The sequence below is a fragment of the Scyliorhinus torazame genome, chromosome 12, assembly GCF_047496885.1.
Source record: "Scyliorhinus torazame isolate Kashiwa2021f chromosome 12, sScyTor2.1, whole genome shotgun sequence".
Classification (NCBI taxonomy): Eukaryota; Metazoa; Chordata; class Chondrichthyes; order Carcharhiniformes; family Scyliorhinidae; genus Scyliorhinus; species Scyliorhinus torazame.
The window spans coordinates 57,010,189-57,029,032 of record NC_092718.1 but is presented as its reverse complement, the minus strand read 5'-3'; the positions used below and the strand labels follow the sequence as shown (position 1 = coordinate 57,029,032).

The window sequence follows — 18,844 nt, the reverse complement described above, 5'->3', positions numbered from 1 at the left end:
GGTGGGAGGATCGAGCTCTCCACCTTCAACTACGAGATTTTGTATTGTCCCGGAAAGCTGAACGAGCCGTCCGATGCCCTATCCCGCGGCACATGTGCCAACGCATAAATTAACCGCCTCCAACCCCTCCACGAGGACCTCTGCCACCCGGGGGTCACTTGGTTTTTCCACTTTATCAAGTCCCGCAACCTCCCACTCTTTAGAGGAAGTCCGTACAGTCACAAGGGACTGCCACATCTGCGCGGAATGCAAACCGCATTTTTTCAGGCCGGATGGTGCGCACCTGATTAAGGCTTCCCGCCCCTTTGAACGCCTTAGTCTCGATTTCAAAGGGCCCCTCCCCTCCACCGACCGCAACACATACTTTTTTAATGTGGTGGACGAATACTCCCGCTTCCCATTCGTCATTCCCTGCTCTGACATGACCGCGGCCACAGTCATTAAAGCCCTGAACACCATCCTCACACTGTTCGGTTGCCCCGCATATGTCCACAGCGACAGGGGGTCCTCTTTCATGAGTGACGAGCTGCTCCAGTTCCTGCTCAGCAAGGGCATAGCCTCAAGCAGGACGACCAGCTACAACCCCCGGGGGAACGGGCAAGTAGAGAGGGAGAACGGCACGGTCTGGAAGACCGTCCTACTGGCCCTACGGTCCAGGGACCTCCCAGTTTCACGGTGGCAGGAGGTCCTCCCGGACACTCTCCACTCCATCCGGTCGCTATTATGTACGAGCACTAATCAAACGCCTCATGAACGTCTCCTTGTCTTCTCTAGGAGGTCCTCCTCTGGAACGTCGCTGCCGACCTGGCTGGCGGCCCCAGGACCCATCTTGCTCCGAAAGCATGTGCGGGCACATAAGGCGGACCCGTTGGTCGAAAGGGTTCACCTCCTCCACGCGAACCCGCAGTACGCTTACGTGGAGTACCCCGACGGCCGACAGGACACGGTCTCCCTGCGGGATCTGGCGCCCGCCGGCAACACACACACCCCCCCGACACCATTCACCCAACCCCCCCCTTCCTGCCACCACCGCACCCCGCGACCGCCCCCTTCCCAGGAGGATCGGTTCCCCTCCCCTCAGGCCCGACGAAGAATAAAGCCCAAGCGGAAACCGTAAGGCTCCCGGAGACGACAACACCGGTACAAGCACCACCACCACCACCACCACCGGGGCCGAGGCGATCGACACGGACGACCAGACCGCCCGACCGACTCGTGACGTCGATCTAAATCAATATATGGACTTTTCACAAGAACATTTTGCTTTTCTCCCGATACCTTCTGTATATAGTTGAAACAGGACAAAATTGTACAATACTGTATTGCCATGTGAATGTTTTTTCCTCCCAGGACCAGCCCTGTAAACCCTTACCACCATACGAAGCATCACCCCGCCGGGTTCATTTTTGACAAGGGGTGAATGTGGTAGTATGTATTAGGGGTCATGTGGGACTGGAAGCCCTAATGTCATTGGCTGACAGATCCCGGGTCCTGGTTGGCCGTTGACCTCTAGCTCCGCCCTGAAGGCGGAGTATAAGAAGCCGGAGTCCTCCCCCGCTATCGAGCTGCGGGGGAACAGACACGCTTAATAAAGCCTCATCGACTTCACTCTATTCGTCTCACGGAGTCTTTGTGCGCTACAATGGGCTTTTGCAACAATCTGGTAGTTTCACGGCCACCATTAATCAACGCAGCTTCTTTCGTTCATATTTGCTTAGCTAAAATTGAAATTCACGGTAGCACAGTGGTTAGCAGCACAGCACCAGGGTCTCAGGTTCGATTCCCAGCTTGGGTCACTATCTGTGTGGAGTTTGCATGTTCTCCCCGTGTCTGCGTGGGTTTCCTCCCACAAGTCCCGAAAGACGTGCTGTTAGGTCATTTGGACATTCTGAATTATCCCTCAGTGTACCCAAACAGGCGCCAGAATGTGGCGACTGGGGGATTTTCATGGTAACTTCATTGTAGCATTAATGTAAGCCTATTTGTGACAATAAAGATTATTATTATTATTAAATTCCCCAACTTCACCTGTTGGATTTCAACTCTAGTCACCAGATCATTGGCCCAGTAACACAACTACACTATGATCATACTCATTTTTGGATTTTAAGTCAGTTTATGTAATCATTCAGTCAACAATTCAAATTAGAATGCGTAAGCAAAGCGTATACTGACTGACTATGTTTTGCTTTTTCACCTTTACTGTAAGAATTATGATTGGATATCAACTATCGTCCTGTACGTGGTTTTTATTCCTTTATGTGCTTATAGTGTCAGCAAGATTTTGACCATGGGGACTAATGTCAAGCATGTTCACACCTAAAGACCACACTTGCACTTTCCAACAGGTATAACAGGATGATGATTTTTTAAAAAAATGATTTGACAGGATGGTTTCTGGTTTGGCCAGCATTTAATGCCCATTTCTAGTTTCCCTTCCAAAGTTAGTGGTGAGCTGCCTTCTTGGGCTGCTGCAGTCCCTGAGGTGTAGGTACATCCACAATGCTGTTCGAGTGGGAGTTCCAGGATTTTGACCCAGCCACAGTGAAGGAACGGCGATATATTTCCAAGTCAGGATGGTAAGTGACTTGCAGAGGAACCTCCAGCTGGTGGTGTACCCAGGTACTTGCTGCTCTTGTCCTTCTAGTTGATGGTGGTTGTCAGTGTGTAAGGGAGTGCCTCAGGAAACCCGGTGAGTTCCTGCAATGCATCTTGTACATGTGCGTCAGTGGTGGAGGGTTTGAATGCTTGTGGAAAGTGGAACAATCAAGCGGGCTGCTTTGTCCTGGATGGTGTCAAACTTCTTGAATATTGTTGGAGCAGCACTCATCCAGGCAAGTGGAGAGTATCCATTACACTTCTGACTTGTGCCTTGCAGAAGGTGGACAGGCTTTGAGGGGTCAGGAGGTGAGTTACACGCCAAACGATTAATTGCCTTTGACTTGCCCTGGTAGCCACATTATTTATGTGGCTGTTCCAGTTCACTTTCTCTGCAATGGTAACCCCCAGGATGTTGATGTGGGGATTCAGCGATGATAATGCCGTTGAATATCAAGGGGCAATGGTTAGATCCTCTCTTATAGGAGTTGATCATTGCCTGGCACTTGTGCGGTGCGTGGTTACTTGCCACTTGTCAGCCTTAGCCTGGATCTTGTCCAGTCTTGCTGCATTTGAATATGAGCTGCTTCATTATTTGAGGAGTTCAAATGGTGCTGAACATTGTGCAGTCTTCTGCGACCATCCCTATTTCTGACCTTATGATGGAAGGGAGGTCATTGATGAAGCAGCTGAAGATGGTTGGGCCTAAGTCACTACCCTGAGGAACTCCTGCAGTGGTGTCCTGGAGCTGAGAGGATAGACCTCCAACCACCACAACCATCTTCCTTGTGCCAGGTATGGCGAGGAGCCAGGAGCCTCCTCCTCCAGTGAGTTGTTTAATTGTCCACCACCATTCATGGCTGGATGTGGCAGGACTGCAGATTATTCTCCTGTAACCTCATTTCTTCTTCCTCCATTTCCTACCCCAAAGAAACACATAGATTTTAGTCTTCCCACTGTCACTTTGGATTAAGATCAGCCAGCCCAGCAAAAGAATGAGATTCATTATCATGCCAGAAAAATCATTTGTAGGGGTGGGATAAAAGTAGAAATTCAATTAGTAATGACTGAGAGTTAGGTTGGGAAGGGTAGAGGAATCCATGACCAAATAATCATGCATGGACTCTCAATTAGTGTGGGCCTAATGGGTCCATAGACCTTATTTCACACCTGGTTTAATGTCCTTCTCAGCCCACAGAGTAGCTGGTGAGTTGAATTGTGTTGTGGCATTTGGAACCAACTTTACTGCATTTAAATGCTGAACCTAATGTAATGCATAACTGGAGTATAAACTAAAATCCAAGTTTGGATTGATGATTTTATAAAATGTGAACAATGGAACATGGATATGGATCAGATGTGTTTATCTGGAGCTCATGTTAACTAAAAGACGAAGTTTATAACTTCTTTAATTCATGGGTAACTTTCTTACTTTGAAAGTCCAAATATGTTAAAAACCATCACAGGATTCCACTAGATTGACTTCTTCCTCTCTCATATCTTTCTATCACATTAATTTCTATCAGAATTGAGGTTAACAACATTTACAAATGTTTCTGTTTATACAATCGAAAAATGCTGTACATGCACAATCTGCACACTCCCGTCTGCAAAACTGAAGACTGGAACACATAAGTGTTGAAATTAAAGCTTGCCATTTAGTACCATTTAGTTCCAAAATGGTGCTGAGTTCACAAGTTGATTGCAATATTTGGCAAGTCAACCAGTACAAATATCTTGTTCGCTGTGTTTATTGCAAGCAAAATATTAAATTCCAAAACTGATTATAGCATATACAGTCCCACAGATTTGGTCAATGTTGATTCTTCAGAATTCGTCTATTGGCTACACTCCTGTGATATACAACTTCAAGGAAGAGGCTGTGAAAAGTACAATTGTTTCACCTTCTCTTTGAAGAAAGCCACACTGGAACAAAGAAAGGAAGAATAGAAGATTTTTGGTTGTGTTATGGGTAGGATTTTCCAGTCCCGTCAGCCCTAGGATCGGAAATTCCCTCCCGAGGTCGAAGGACCTTTGGCTTGTCTGTCATATTTACCATCCCGTCCGTGATGATTCAGACTTCTGACGTCCTTTGCAGCAAATTAACTGTAGTAATTGTTATGTCAGGAAACACAGCAAACAATATGTGCCCATCAAGGTTCCAAAATCAGCACTGTGGTTATCATAGAATCATAGAGAATCATAGAATTTAGAGTGCAGAAGGAGGCCATTCGGCCCATCAGGCTGCACTGGCCCTTGGAAAGAGCACCCTACGTGAGCCCACAACTCCACCCTATCCCCGTAACCCAATAACTACACATAATCTTTTTGGACACTAAGGGCAATTTAGCTTGACCAATCCACCTAACCTGCACATCTTTGGGAGGAAACTGGAGCACCCGGAGGAAACCCACACAGACACAGGGAGGACGTGCAGACTCCGCACAGACAGTGACCCAAGCCAGGAATCGAACCTGAGACCCTGGAGCTGTGAAGGAACAGTGCTAACCGCTGTGCTACCATGCCGCCCCATGGCCTGGTTATCTGTTTTAGTAATGCTGATTGAGTGGTCAACAACTCCCTTCCTCATCTTTGAAATAATACTATTGGATTGTTTGTGACCATCGGAGGGGATGGATGGGACTAGGTAAAACAAATTCCGTTGGAGAAAGGAGATCAACGTGTGTTGAGGTTTGGTAATTGGACTAGAGCCCTGTGTCCAGGGCCTGGCTCGGAAGCAGTGATTGTTGTTTGTTATTTTTCAGAATTATTCAGAGGTTCATTTGAAGTTTTCAAGACATGATCTCATCCTATTTCCCCCCAGTATTTAAGTCGCACCTTTCAACGTGAATAGACGAACATTACACCAAAATTTGATGAATAGAGGGATGTGTTGGTCTCGTGGTAATGCCTTTGGAGACATGGGCTGGGATTCTCTCCACCCCCCCCCCCCCCCCCCCGGCCCCCCCTCCCCTCCAGCCTCATGATGGAATCTCTGATAGTGGAGGCTGCTCACCATTGGCCGCTGCGTGGGATTTTCTGCTCCCACCAAAGTTAATGGCCATTTGTGTTGCTCACCATCTGCACTGCCAGGGCTTGGGGGATCGCCTTCGACAGGATTGGAAGATCCTTCTGGTGGGAAGGGACGGAAAATCCTGGCCATGGATTCACATCCCACCATGGTATCTGGCGCAAATTGAATTCAATTAAGTACTAATTTAAATCAATCCACCTGGAACCGAAAGCCAGTCTCAGTGATGGCGACCGTGAAACTTTCCTTGGTTGCCAAAACAAAAAATCTGGTTCACCTAACGTCCTTTAGGGAAGGAAATCTGCCATCCCTACCCGGTCTTCTCCCACAGGAGTATGATTGACTCTTAACTGATGTAGCTGAGAGAGAAGTCTCAATAGAAGTCCAAAGATGTGCAGGTTAGGTGTGTCTAATTGCCCCTTAAGTGTCCAAAGTTTAGGTGAGGTTACAGGGATAGGGTAGGGGAGTTGGCCTGGGTGGGGTGCTCTTTTGGAGGGTCGTGCAGAATTGATGGGCTGAATGGCCTCCTTCTGCATTGCAGGGATTCTATGGTTCTAAGAGCATTTAGGGGTGGGCAATAAATGCTGACTCTGACCGCGACGCCCACATCCCATGAAAGAATAATAAAAAATGATCCTTTCCATGCTGTATAATTTGCTGTGTGACAGATCCGTAACCAGGCAGAAATAATCTGGCTGTCATGATTGAGCAATTAATGAGCTGAAGGGTTCAATGCAGGACAGTGGCTGCTAAAGTTTGAGCAGAGGCCAGGTGACTGTCAGCCTGGAGTTCTTTGCTTCCCATTTCAGCTTCAGGTGGCAGCTAGTGCAAGAAAGGATATGACTGGGACAATTTGGCAATTGACAGTGCATGAATCAGGATGTAAAACAAAGAAAATTGGAACACCAGCACCAAAAATGCATTTTTACAGTGTAGATTGAAATTTTTTTTGTTCTAACGTTGTTGAAACAACGGATTGTTGAGCAGATGGGTGGAACCCGAGGAGACCCAGCAATGTGCTCAGATTTTGGCTTTTCTTTCCTTGGCTGATGATTAAACATCCTGATTTGCAGTCTGGTGTAACCAATCATTCTTTCCCCCTCTGAATAAACCACAGAGTCGTCTTGGTTCATGACCTTATCTAAACAAATAAATGAGAAACATTTGCACAGCTAAAGCTGTAGTATGGACTTCATAAAGCATTAAGCTTTTACGTGTTAAAAGTTCTCCCAAGCCTTGATCTGTCGACAGATCTTCTTCTGTACGATCTCCTTAACCAAAGCAATAATATAATCATGCATTATTTTGCAGGTAGCAGGTATTGGGTAATAGGGCAGGCTGTAGCAAACACCCTAGTGAGACAGTGAAAGGGTCTCTCGTAAACACCAACAGGGGAAATGGCCCAGGGACCCCTGCCAGGAGATACCCATCTGGCTTCAACATACTGAGGGACAAAATCGAATGAAACCTTCTAAGCAAAGGCACAATGACCTCATCATTTCCTAAGGAGGTTAGCAAGCATGCTGAAGGAATGTCCAGAGGCAGAGCTATGGCAAGAGAAGCAATAGGAGGACTTTGCGGAATCTCAATGCAATGCTGCATTTGGTCAATCTACGCTTTCCTGAAAAAGTGACAATTCATTTCCGGGAGATTAGCCAGGCACAATCAGACATAGCAGCCGAATACCAGAATTAATTACTGAGCTGTCTCAGGAGCTTGGCACAAGGTTGTCGCATAGAATCGCACAGCACAGAAAGAGGCTATTCGGCCCATCGTGCCTGTGACAGCTTTTAAAGAGCTTTCCAACTAGTCCCATACCCCTGCTCCATGAGTATATCATATTCCCTTTCAAAAGTTACTACTGAATCTCCTTCCAGCACCTTTTGAGGCAACGATAGGGCATGACTAGTCAAGTGCTAACTTGCTCCCATATTATCCCAGCGGTGCGCTAACAATATTTGAAGATTGCAGGTTACAAGCAAGAAGAACTATACAACATATTAGCACAAAGTAAAGCATGAGATGGTCAGTGGTGTTTGGGGAGAAGAATGTCAACAGCACTACATATAATACAAGTATGTATCTGATCAGGTAGAAGGAAGCAGCAACACAGTGATGGATAGACATTGTTACAAGTTGGCAATCATTCTTTTGGGTTGGGCATGCTCCTTCAAGGGACAAGCTCAAACTCCTAATTAAATGTGTCTTCAATGAGTGCCTGGCTTCAAAGTTCAAACTTCAAAGTTTTCTTCTGGCTTAAATCTCTGTCCTTCTTGTCCTCCATGGGAGGGCTTCTCCAGCCTCCCAGCCGCATGTTTCTCGGCGGTGGGAGGCACCGCGCCATTCGCTGGCGACAGGATTCTCTGCTCCTGCCAATGTCAATGCAAATTCCCATTGAAGCCACCCCACGCTGCTAGGAAACCCACGGGCCGGGTGCACCACCGGAAGGACCAGAGAATCCTGTCGCCAACAAACGGCAGGAGAATTCCGGCCCATATCTTCTAAAGTTAGGCTTGTTTTGTATTCCACAACTTGCTGCACTGGATAGATTCTGGTCAACCTGGAGATGTACTATAAGGCTCCCCTCCTACCACCCCCAAATCGTTTAATCCATTGAGGTACATGCACTGCTGCTCCAGATTCAGATGAAATGCCCCATCATGATCTTGGTAACTGCACGGGCTTGTTAAATTTTACTCTACTTCCATCCAGGCTGCTGAAATGTGTATTCAACCAATAGAAAAGCCAGTAACCTTGAGTTTGCTGGAAACGGCTTTCAACGATTGCTTTACGCTCAAATAATCAGATGATTGTTTTAAAATTGTGACCACTGCCCAGGAAAAGGCATTGGCCTAAATGGCATGATGTTGGCTCTCATTTAACAACTGCAATGTGTTTCAATATAATCCCTTTCTGTTCTCCTGTACACTGTTCTACATCATTAATGTTTGCCCACTGCTGAAATGTCCGAACACTCAGAGTCAGACCAGTTTAAATACGTTAGGTGGATGTATGCACTTCTTTTTGGCACAACTGGGGCACCAGTATTAGCTTGGGAGAATAAGCAATGTTCCCATAATGTCTTGCCACCCAGAGCAATGCAGTCAATAAGACATTCTAGCTGCTCATTCACGTTAATATTAAGAGGCCCTTATTTCAAGTACAGTAAAGAGGCCTCCAGACTGGTCAACATCCTTGCCTCGATGAACACCACCAGAGTAGCTGATCACCCACCTAATCACTATCTGTTGAACCTTACTGTGCGGCAAATGGATGTTTGCCTACAGAGTAGGTACTGCCTTCAAAGTTAGCCAGTGCTCATGAACCATTTAAAGATATTTGTGAGGTACATGATCAGATGGAGAAAAAACGATTTATAATTTAAGAATTTGGTTCCCACCTGCCATTTAAGCATCGCCTGAGGGAATAGGAGGCTCCTCCACCACACGTTCTTGAACAGTCGCTCCAAGATCCCCATGCATCCCAGCCAGAATCTTTATCCTCATCCGAACGGGTGATTCTTGATGTCTACAAGATTAAGAGAGTGAATCAACATTGAATAAGTCCACAATCGCTCTCAATAAAAGAGCGGAAATTTTTCTAGTTACATGTGAGGTATCTATGATACAGTCTGAACACAATGCCATTAATTTTGCATTTTGATTTGAAGGGTAGAGTCTTCGCCAATGACAAGGCACTTGGCTCACGGTCAGCCTGCTTTGAAAAGTTGCTGGCCTGCTGCCTGCCATTTTCTGCTCCACACTTGCAGCGAGCCAGGTAAATCTCCATGGGCAAGCACTCCAACATTCCCTTATATGTCAGTGTAATAAATTTTCCACTAACAAAAAAAACTTTTCAGTGAGGAATAACCTGATCCATTTCATATGGTCTTACTCAGAATCACTGAATTCCAAAAGTAAAATTCACAAGTATCTATCCTCGTGGTCCACATTATTCACTGGTGATGTTTCTGGGCTTATCACATCCAATGTTCCAAACTGTTATGTTGAACAAATCATTTTTCATTCTTCCTTGCACTTATCAATAGAAACCTTCAATCATATATACTTTCAATTACATTTACTGGGAGTTCTTATTTTTAAATACTGGAATTCTTATTTTTAAAAACGTGCTTATTGAAATGAACTATTTCAGCAGGAAATCTATTCCATATATTGCATCTATCCCTTTTAATCTCAAAGCCCATTGGGAGGCTTGTTCAATTCATACCAAATTTATGAATGGCCATAAGACCATAAGATCATAAGATATCGGAGCAGAATTAGGTCACTCGGCCCATCGAGTCTGCTCCGCCATTCAATCATGGCTGATATTTTTCTCATCCCCATTCTACTGCCTTCTCCCCATACCCTTGATTCCCTTATTAATGAAAAGGCCTCCTGATTGGTCAAAAGTGTAACAGCGTTCCAATCCACCTTATGTCTTTCACCACTTTCACAGTAGTATATGCGGTACCCCGATATTAAGTATAAGTGCACTTATTGATTTCGCATATACATAGTCACAGACCCAAGCAATAGCCTTGTCTGTGCCTAGATGGGAGCTCCTTAAGCCTGCCCAAAGAAAACAAGTGTGGTTAAGGATATGATTGTAAGGGGCCCTTAAATATTTTATTAAAACGGCATTTTATTGTAAAAGTGACCAAACCAAAATGTTATGTAAATGAGAACAACATTTGGCAAGAAGATTATGTTAGAACCACGGGTGAAATTCTCCCCAAACGGCGCGGTGTCCGTCGACTGGCGCCTAAAACGGCGCCAACCAGACGGGCATCGCGCCGCCCCCTCCGCATCTTTGGGGGCCGAGCCCCAACGTTGAGGGGCTAGGCCGACGGCGGACGAATTTCCACCCCGCCAGCTGGCGGAAACGGCCTTTGTTGCCCCGCTAGTTGGCGCGGAAATGACATGTCGGGGCGGCGCATGCGCGGGAGCGTCAGCGGCCGCTGACAGTTTCCCGCGCATGCGCAGTGGAGGGAGTCTCTTCCGCTTCCGCCATGGTCGAGACCGTGGCGGAGGCGGAAGGGAAAGAGTGCCCCCACGGCACAGGCCCGCCCGCGGATCGGTGGGCCCTGATCGCGGGCCACGCCACCGTGGGGGCACCCCCCCGGGGCCAGATCGCCCCGCGCCCCCCCCAGGACCCCGGAGCCCGCCCACGCCGCCTTGTCCCGCCGGTAAGAAAGGTACTTTAATTTACGCTGGCGGGACAGGCAATTTATCGGCGGGACTTCGGCCCATCCGGGCCGGAGAATCCAGCGGGGGGGCCAACCGCCGTGTCCTGATTCCCGCCCCCGCCGAATATCCGGTACCGGAGACTTCGGCAACCGGCGGGGGCGGGATTCACGGCAGCCCCCGGCGATTCTCCAACCCGGCGGGAGGTCGGAGAATGACGCCCCACGTTTCCAAGTGATTTTGGATGATATAACTGGTGGAAGGAATCTATTGGGTGGTTTGTATGTATCAACATCACTATTTTAATGTGCATTGATGAATGATGCATGATGCATGATGCCCAGGTCAAGTATCTTTGTCCAAAACTCTTGGGGCCGATTGCATTGCGGCATTCGGATATTTTCCGTTTTCAGATGTGTTATGCCTACCTCATATGACCTTTTGGATACGGTGGAATAAAAGCACTAAATAACCACAAAAGTAACAAGGTAAAGCAAACAACTAGACTTCCCGAGCTAAACGTCAGATCTGGTCAGCGAGGTTCATGTTAGCTCAGGTCACTGACTTCCCTTGCTCACGGTCAAGTTCAGTTGTTGTGGTTCGTTCTGGCTTGGGTCACTGACTTTGTGCACCCAAAGTCGGGTGCGGACGGTATGCCTCGCATTGGTCAGGTAACAGACTTCCCACACGAAAAATACCTTGGGTTTTGGGATGTGTTCAGTTTTTAGATGCACAGATAATGGATACTCAACCTACAGCAGAAATTATTGAGTTATTCCTATCATAATAATATTTTATAATAATAACCTTTATTGTCACAAGTAGGCGTACATTAATACTGCAATGAAGTTACTGTGAAAAGCACGGCCTACATTGTGGGACATTTTCCTTCAATACACTGATTCAGTACAAGATTACACAAACATTTGACCATTGCTCCCACCTCTTGTATTTATTCAAAGGCAGTGAGTTTGTTACATACCTGCTTTACCTTAAATATCAGGGCACTCAGTAAAGTATTACCTTTTATGTTTCATACTCTGTGATTAATTTCTGAAAATGCATCTATTACTGCAGAGAATCAACCCAGGACTTTAGCGTACTGCCAAGTACTGCAGCGGAATTCATCAGCAAAGATCAAGCAACACTGTTCTCTTAATCTTTGACCAATGCTCAAAGTTCCAACACAGCACTTCTGCCCTCTCAACTGATACCTACTCAATGCATATTGTGGTAGAAATAACATTATTAAGATGGAATCTGACAGTGAACTCTGAAAATTACACACACAAAGATAAATGGGATTCTCCCGCAATCGGCAGGGCAGCCCGTACGGCGCCAAGAGCGGCATGAACCACTCTGGCGTTGGGTTGTCTGGAAGTTGCGGAATCTTCCGCACTTCCAGGGGCTAGGCCGGCACTAGAGGGGTTGGCGCCGCGCTAACCGGCGCCAAAGGGCCTCCGCCGGCCGGCACGAATTGGCGCATGCGCATGACTGCCAGCTTGTTCTGGCGCATGCGCAGAACCGCTGGCGTGTTTCCTGCGCATGCACAGGGGGTTTCTTCTCCGCGCTGGCCATCGCGGAGCCTTACAGAGCCCGGCGCAGAGGGAAAGAGTGCCCCCATGGCACAGGCCCACCCGCAGATCAGTGGGCCCCGATCGCGGGCCAGGCCACCGTGGCCCCCCCCCCCCGGGGCCGGATCCCGCCGCACCCCCCCAAGGACCCCGCTAACCGCCTTTCCAAGCTAGGTCCCGCCGGGATGGACCATGTCCATTACACGCCGGCGGGACTGGCAGAAAACCGACGGCCGTTCGACCCATCGGGGCCCGGAGAATTGCCGGGCGGTCTGCTGCCAACGGGCTCCGACCGACGCGGCGCGATCCTCAACCCCTGCCCGAAAACCGCCGCCGGAGAGGCGGGGTGGGATTCACGCCACCCCCCCCCCCCCCCCAGCGATTCTCCGACCCGGCGGGGTGTCGGAGAATCCCATCCCATAAGTTGCTATCCTAGATGCCGTGTTCCTCCAAAAGATTCCCAAAATGGCACTGCACTATCTAGCTCCCTGGTGAAATACACTGAGTGGTGTGAAGTTGCTGGGTTTGCCTTATAGATATGCAATAAATTTGCCAGAAAAAGATAAGCTTTGTCAAAGGTATGGCAAGTCTTAAATACATCTAAACAACCTCTCTGGCACTGAAAATAGAAGTGTCACTCCTTCAGATTTTAATTATTGCTGGAGTTTTAAAAAACGAAAACTTAATTTTTGTAACTGTTTCTTTGTCTCTTTTATCTCTGCCTCTCAATCCAATCTTTGTTCTCCTCCCTTTCATTTCTATTCTTCCATCTGACATTGAATTCAATATCGTAACTGATACTTCCTGGTGCAGAGTCTGCGCTGATCATGAACGATTCTTCGGTCTGATTATTTTTTTAAAAAAAAATCTGGAGTACCCAATTTTTTCTTCCAATTTTGGGACATTTTGTGTGGCCAATCCACCTAACCTACACATCTTTGGGTTGTGGGGGTGAAACCCACGCAGATACAGGGAGAATATGCAAACTCCACATGGACAGTGACCCAGGGCTGGGATTCGAACCGAGTCCTCAGCGCCGTAGGCTGCGGTGCTTCACTATGCCAAGTGCTGTCCTCGGTCTGATTAGTTAAGGAGATACACTGCCCTCACATAGCAGTCTGTTGCATTGTAGAGAGTGCTAAGCTTCTTGTATAAGCTGGTTGACAGTAACCTCCAGTCCAAAAAGGCATAGAATGTCCAGGGCAAGAGCAACAGATGTGCCAGCCATTTATTAACCACTTATTACAAAATTCAATCCAATGCAACAGAAACATTAAAAAAAAGCAATGGCCTTAGTGAAAGCCAAGAAACATATTCAGTGCCAGTACCTTTGGTTTTCTTGTAGTTAAAATTGAACCATTGCATGACTTAGATTATGAAATTCGCTCAACATTTTATTTATAATGTTGGAAATCAAAATAAATGAAAAATTTTCACGCAAGGCTTTTCCATCTTTCCCCTTGGCATCACCCCCCATCCCCTTCCCGTTGAAGAAGATTTTGTCTTCGGCCGATCTAGGTGGGGGATTATTTTGTGCATATGCGGCCAGATCCTATCAGTAGAGTTGGCTCCGTTGAATGAGGTAAAGGTGAAGAGGGAGGATGAATTGGGTCCCATTCTGGATGATGAGGCCCTTCACCGGGTCAACTTCGCATCCTCATGCGCTCAGCTTAGTCTGAACTAATTCAAGGTGGTGCACAGGGCTCATCTGACCAAGGCGAGGATGAATGGATTCTTCTCTGGGATGGAGGACAGGTGTGAGTGGTGTTCTCCGGGGGCCGGCTAACTGCACTTCTGTTCTGGTGTTGTCCCAAGTTAGTAAGCTTTTGGGCCTCTTTCTTCAACACCATGTCAGAGATACTTAATGTCGATTTGGAACCATATCCGCTGGAGGCCATTTTTGGGGTATCAGACTCACCGGTGCTGCAGACTGGGGTGAAGGCAGATGGATTCATCTTTGCCTCATTAATAGCCCCGATACAAGTTCTGCTTGAGTGGCGGTTTCCTACGCCAGTGGCTTGGTTGGGTGACCTCCACAGGGGCAAGTACACCATTAGGGGGTTGGTAGATGGTTTCTACCAAAGATGGCAGCCATTCATTTTCTTTTCAAAAGAGCTAGTCACCGTCAGTTGTTAAGGGGTTTAGTTTAGCGAGGCTAAGTTAATTGATACTTTTGATTGTCGTGTTCTTTGAGATTGTAACCTGGGTTAATTGTTTTACATTATTTTGCTGACAGTGAAAATTTTTCAATAAACATTTTGAAAAATCAAAGTGAATCATCGAATTTACAGTGCAGAAGGAGGCCATTCGGCCCATCGACTCTGCACCGGCTCTTGGAAAGAGTACCCTACCCAAGCCCACACCTCCATCCTATCCCCATAACCCAGTAACCCCACCCAACACTAAGGGCAATTTTGGACACTAAGGGCAATTTAGCATGGCCAATCCACCTAACCTGCACACCTTTGGACTGTGGAAGGAAACCGGAGTACCCGGAGGAAACCCACGCACACACGGGGAGAACGTGCAGACTCCGCACAGACAGTGACCCAAGCAGGGAATCGAACCTGGGACCCTGGAGCTGTGAAGCAATTGTGCTAACCACTATGCTACCGTGCTGCCCTAATGAATGAATGTACATACACTCAAAGGTGAAAATGTATTGGGATATGAAGAATCAGTGCAATAGTTTGATGAACTTATTGTCTCTTCCAAACAAATATTTTGTTTTCAATGTGCTGCATTCCCATTGGAAACATCCAGGGCAGGATTTTCTCAGCCCAGGGATGGGCCGGAGAATCTCCTCGACCTGCGCAAATCGCGCCACACTGCCCTGACGCGGGACGCGAGAGCGGAGAATCTGCATCATTGGCGCTAGCACAGCCTAGCGTGGTGCCGGCCGGGAGCCGCTCAATGGGCCCCCACCCGGCGATTCTCGGCCCGGGATGGGCCGAACGGCCGTGTCAAAAAACCCGAGTCCTGCCGGCGCCGTTCACACCTGCTCACAGCCAGCGGGAACTCGGCGTAGACAGGTCGGTGGGCGGCCTGTAGGACGGGAGGGGGGCTCCAACCCCGGGGGGGGGGTTGCTCCGATGTGGCCTGGCACGCGATCGGGGCCCACCAATCGGCGGGCCGGCCTCTCTGGCTGGGGGCCTCCTTCCTTCCGTGCCGGCCCCTGTCGCCCTGCGCCATGGTGTGTCGGGGCCAGCGCGGAGAAGGGAGACATGTGCGCGTAGGCGCCGGTGCCACTGTGCATGTTCGGACCCCGCGGCGCCCAGTTCACGCCAGGATCAGCAGCTGGAGTGGCGTGGGTCGCTCCAGTGCCCTGCTGGCCCCCTGTAGGGGCCTGAATTGCTGATCCTGAGGCTGCGTTGACGCCGTCAGGAAATGCGACGACGTTTTCGACGACGTCAACACTTAGCCTCAGCAAATCCAGCCCCCACTGTGAGCAAGAAACTTTAAATATAGGCTGCATTTTCTGCCAAGGTCATGTATACACAATTGCACTATTTGTACCATGATGCCATTGCCAATGATGGAGTAGGCAGCGTCCAGGAGCGCAGATGCTTATCAAACAGTTATTAAAGAGCTGAGGAAAAAAGCCTCATCATTTCCAAGTCGGTCGGGCAGGGAGGAAGAATGGAGCCAGGGATCGGGATGGGGAGTTAAGTGGGGATTCTTATTCAGTGACGGCTGGGTGGCATGGTAGCACAGTGGTTAGAACTGTTGCTTCACCCGCCAGGGACCCAGATTCGATTCACGGCTTGGGTCACTGTCTGTGCGGAGTCTGCACGTTCTCTCAGTGTCTGCGTGGATTTCCTCCCACAAGTCCCCAAAGACATGCTTGTTAGGTGAATTGGACATTCTGAATTCTCTCTCAGTGTATCCGAACAGGCACCGGAGTGTGGCGACCAGGGGATTTCATTGCAGTGTTAATGTAAGTCGACTTGTGCCACTAATAAAGATTATTGTTATTATTAATTCCAGTTTACAACCTCCCCATCCCATGTTTGCAGTTCTGGGGCTTCTTTCAGTTGGATCTTATTCAGATCCTGAAGCCATTCACCCAGTTACTGAGACCTGCAGCAGGTGGACAGTCAGAGAGTGGCCACCCCACAGTTTCTGAATCTCCTGCTCCAGAGCCTCTTCGCCGAAACCTGGGAAGAACGCCTGCAGTGGATCAGAAGCCACCCATCCTTCCCCATCCTGATTCCTGGAAACTGTGGAGAGGTATTAAAAATGTCAAATATCAGTTGGAGGAACCACAAATAAGATGGAACTGTGAGTGTCTCCTGCAAATTACATTATTGGGTCTCTGCACAGGCATAGACAAGTGCGCATGCACCAACAGGTATTGGTGCCCATATTACATTGGCAGGAGACACAGGGCTCGATTTCCCGGGCTCGTCTCACCGGACCAGGTGGCGCGACGAGGCCTATGATTCTCACAGGAGGCCTCTGGAGAGGCGATCTGGATCTGAAATTTGAATTGCACTCACAGTGTTAAAAATATTAACTGGGATATGCAAAACTGTAATGCTGTGTTGATCTGCATTTAGCTCTACCGCAACAAACTGTAGAAAAGGCATGAAATATAGTACTTGAAATACTGAATGTAAAACATTTTTGCTGAGAATCTTAACAACTGCTAGATGAATGCATTTGTGAAATTCAGAAAGGAGGATTTATTCAGAAAACCTATCAAACTCAAAAATAAAACTATCTCAAGAGTACTTTATGTGGAGGCAGTGGTGTAGTGATATTGGCACGAGATTAGTAATCCAGAGACTCTGAGTCATGCTCTGGGGACCCAGGTTCGAATCCCACCAAGACAGATGGTGAGATTTAAATTCAATAGAAATCTGGAATTAAAATCTAAAGGTGACCATGAATCAATTGTTGTAAAAACTCATCTGGTTCACTAATGTCCTTGAGGAAAGGAAATCTGTCATCCTTACCTGGTCTGGCCTGTATGCGCTCCAGATCCACAGCAATGTGGTCGACACTTAAATGACCCCAAGGATGGGCAATAAATGCTGACCCATCCAGCGACGCCCTCATCCCATGCACAAATAAAAAACTAACTTAACAACGATTTAATTGTATTTCTCAGTCCTTAGCGATGTACTGATTTTTCTGTGCAGAAAACCCATCCAGACCCAGTCGCTGGCTGGATCAGCATTTATTGCCCATCCTTCTGGGCATTTAAGAGATTGCGATTGCATTTTTTTAGTTGGTGTCCTATTCTGGGCTGGATCACTTTTTGGCAAATCTGCATATTAGAACGAGACAGCTAGCCTCACTCTAATGAGCAGATTCTTGAGGTACATGACGCTTTGGAATTCATCCCCTTTGCCTTGGAGTAGCATCATTCTACACTGGTCACCACAAATGAGAACCAGACAGAACGGCACTCATGGGGTTCTCCCAGGGGATCGTGTAGCCATCTAAGATGGCCACCTGCAAAGGACTACGGGAATTATGGCCAACCCAGGACTCAGGCAGATACAGAGCCTATGTGTATCTGAAACACAGGTAACCAGACCTGATCGAAACCCCTGCTCGTTTGCATTTTAATGGCCCATTTTCCCAGGACAATAGAACTCCAATCAAGCAACCGGTACAGCCACAGACGGATCAGCACCATTCCCCTTACTCAGAAAGCCCAACTGCCAAGGCCAATGACCACTAAGGACCCATCCAGCCACCAAGGCACTCGCCCCTTTATTGGCAGAAATCGAAGACAGTGATCAGAGCCCTGTCGAACTATTGGGTCCAAGGTTAAGGACCGCCTCAAAGAGCGCAAAATCCCAGAGGGATAAAAGAGGACACATCCATGTATTCTGTCTCTTTTGGATCCGGCCTGTGCCAACTCAATCGTAGCAGGAACAGACAGCCAAGTTCAAGACCAACGATCGCTACCTGACTGATGAGCTCAGCAGAGACAGAGCCACTTTCTTCGAACCAGCCAAGTGAAATCCAGATAAAGGCCTTATCGATTTGCACAGTGCCGGTCGCCCTGAAGTTAAGTATAGGTTATTGTAGCTGATTGGTGTAGTTTAATTCGTCGTAGATATTGTGTTTGCTTGTCGAGATAATTTGTGTATGTAAATAAACCATCTTTTGAACTAATTAACTGGTTGTGGGGTCATTTGATCGATATAAGGGAAGGCTTGTGGTTCAACTACATTATTATAGAGCAACAGCATTGGCGACTCTGGTGGGACTTGATTAGAAGTGACTTTGTCACTCCAAGAGAACCCACAAACTTTGAATCCAATTGCGAGAAAGAGAAAGAACCATAAGTGCAAGTCCCATATCGACCAAATAACCGAATTTCGGAAGTGTGTACTAACCCGCATGCATACCTAACAGGAAGAGTAAGATAAACTCGTGAGAATTGTGTACAACTATCGAGGGATTGTGAACCGGAAAATAGCTTAAGCCATACC

At 47.7% G+C, this 18,844-nt stretch overlaps 1 protein-coding gene across 1 annotated transcript in view; it reads right to left on the bottom strand.

Annotated features, from left to right (window-relative positions):
- adamtsl3 (ADAMTS-like 3) overlaps positions 1-18,844 on the bottom strand; it is an 869,253-nt gene that overhangs the window by 492,183 nt on the left and 358,226 nt on the right. Inside the window, 1 exon segment of the mRNA XM_072468743.1 lies at positions 9,030-9,157. Within this exon segment, the coding sequence (XP_072324844.1) occupies positions 9,030-9,157 (128 nt within the window).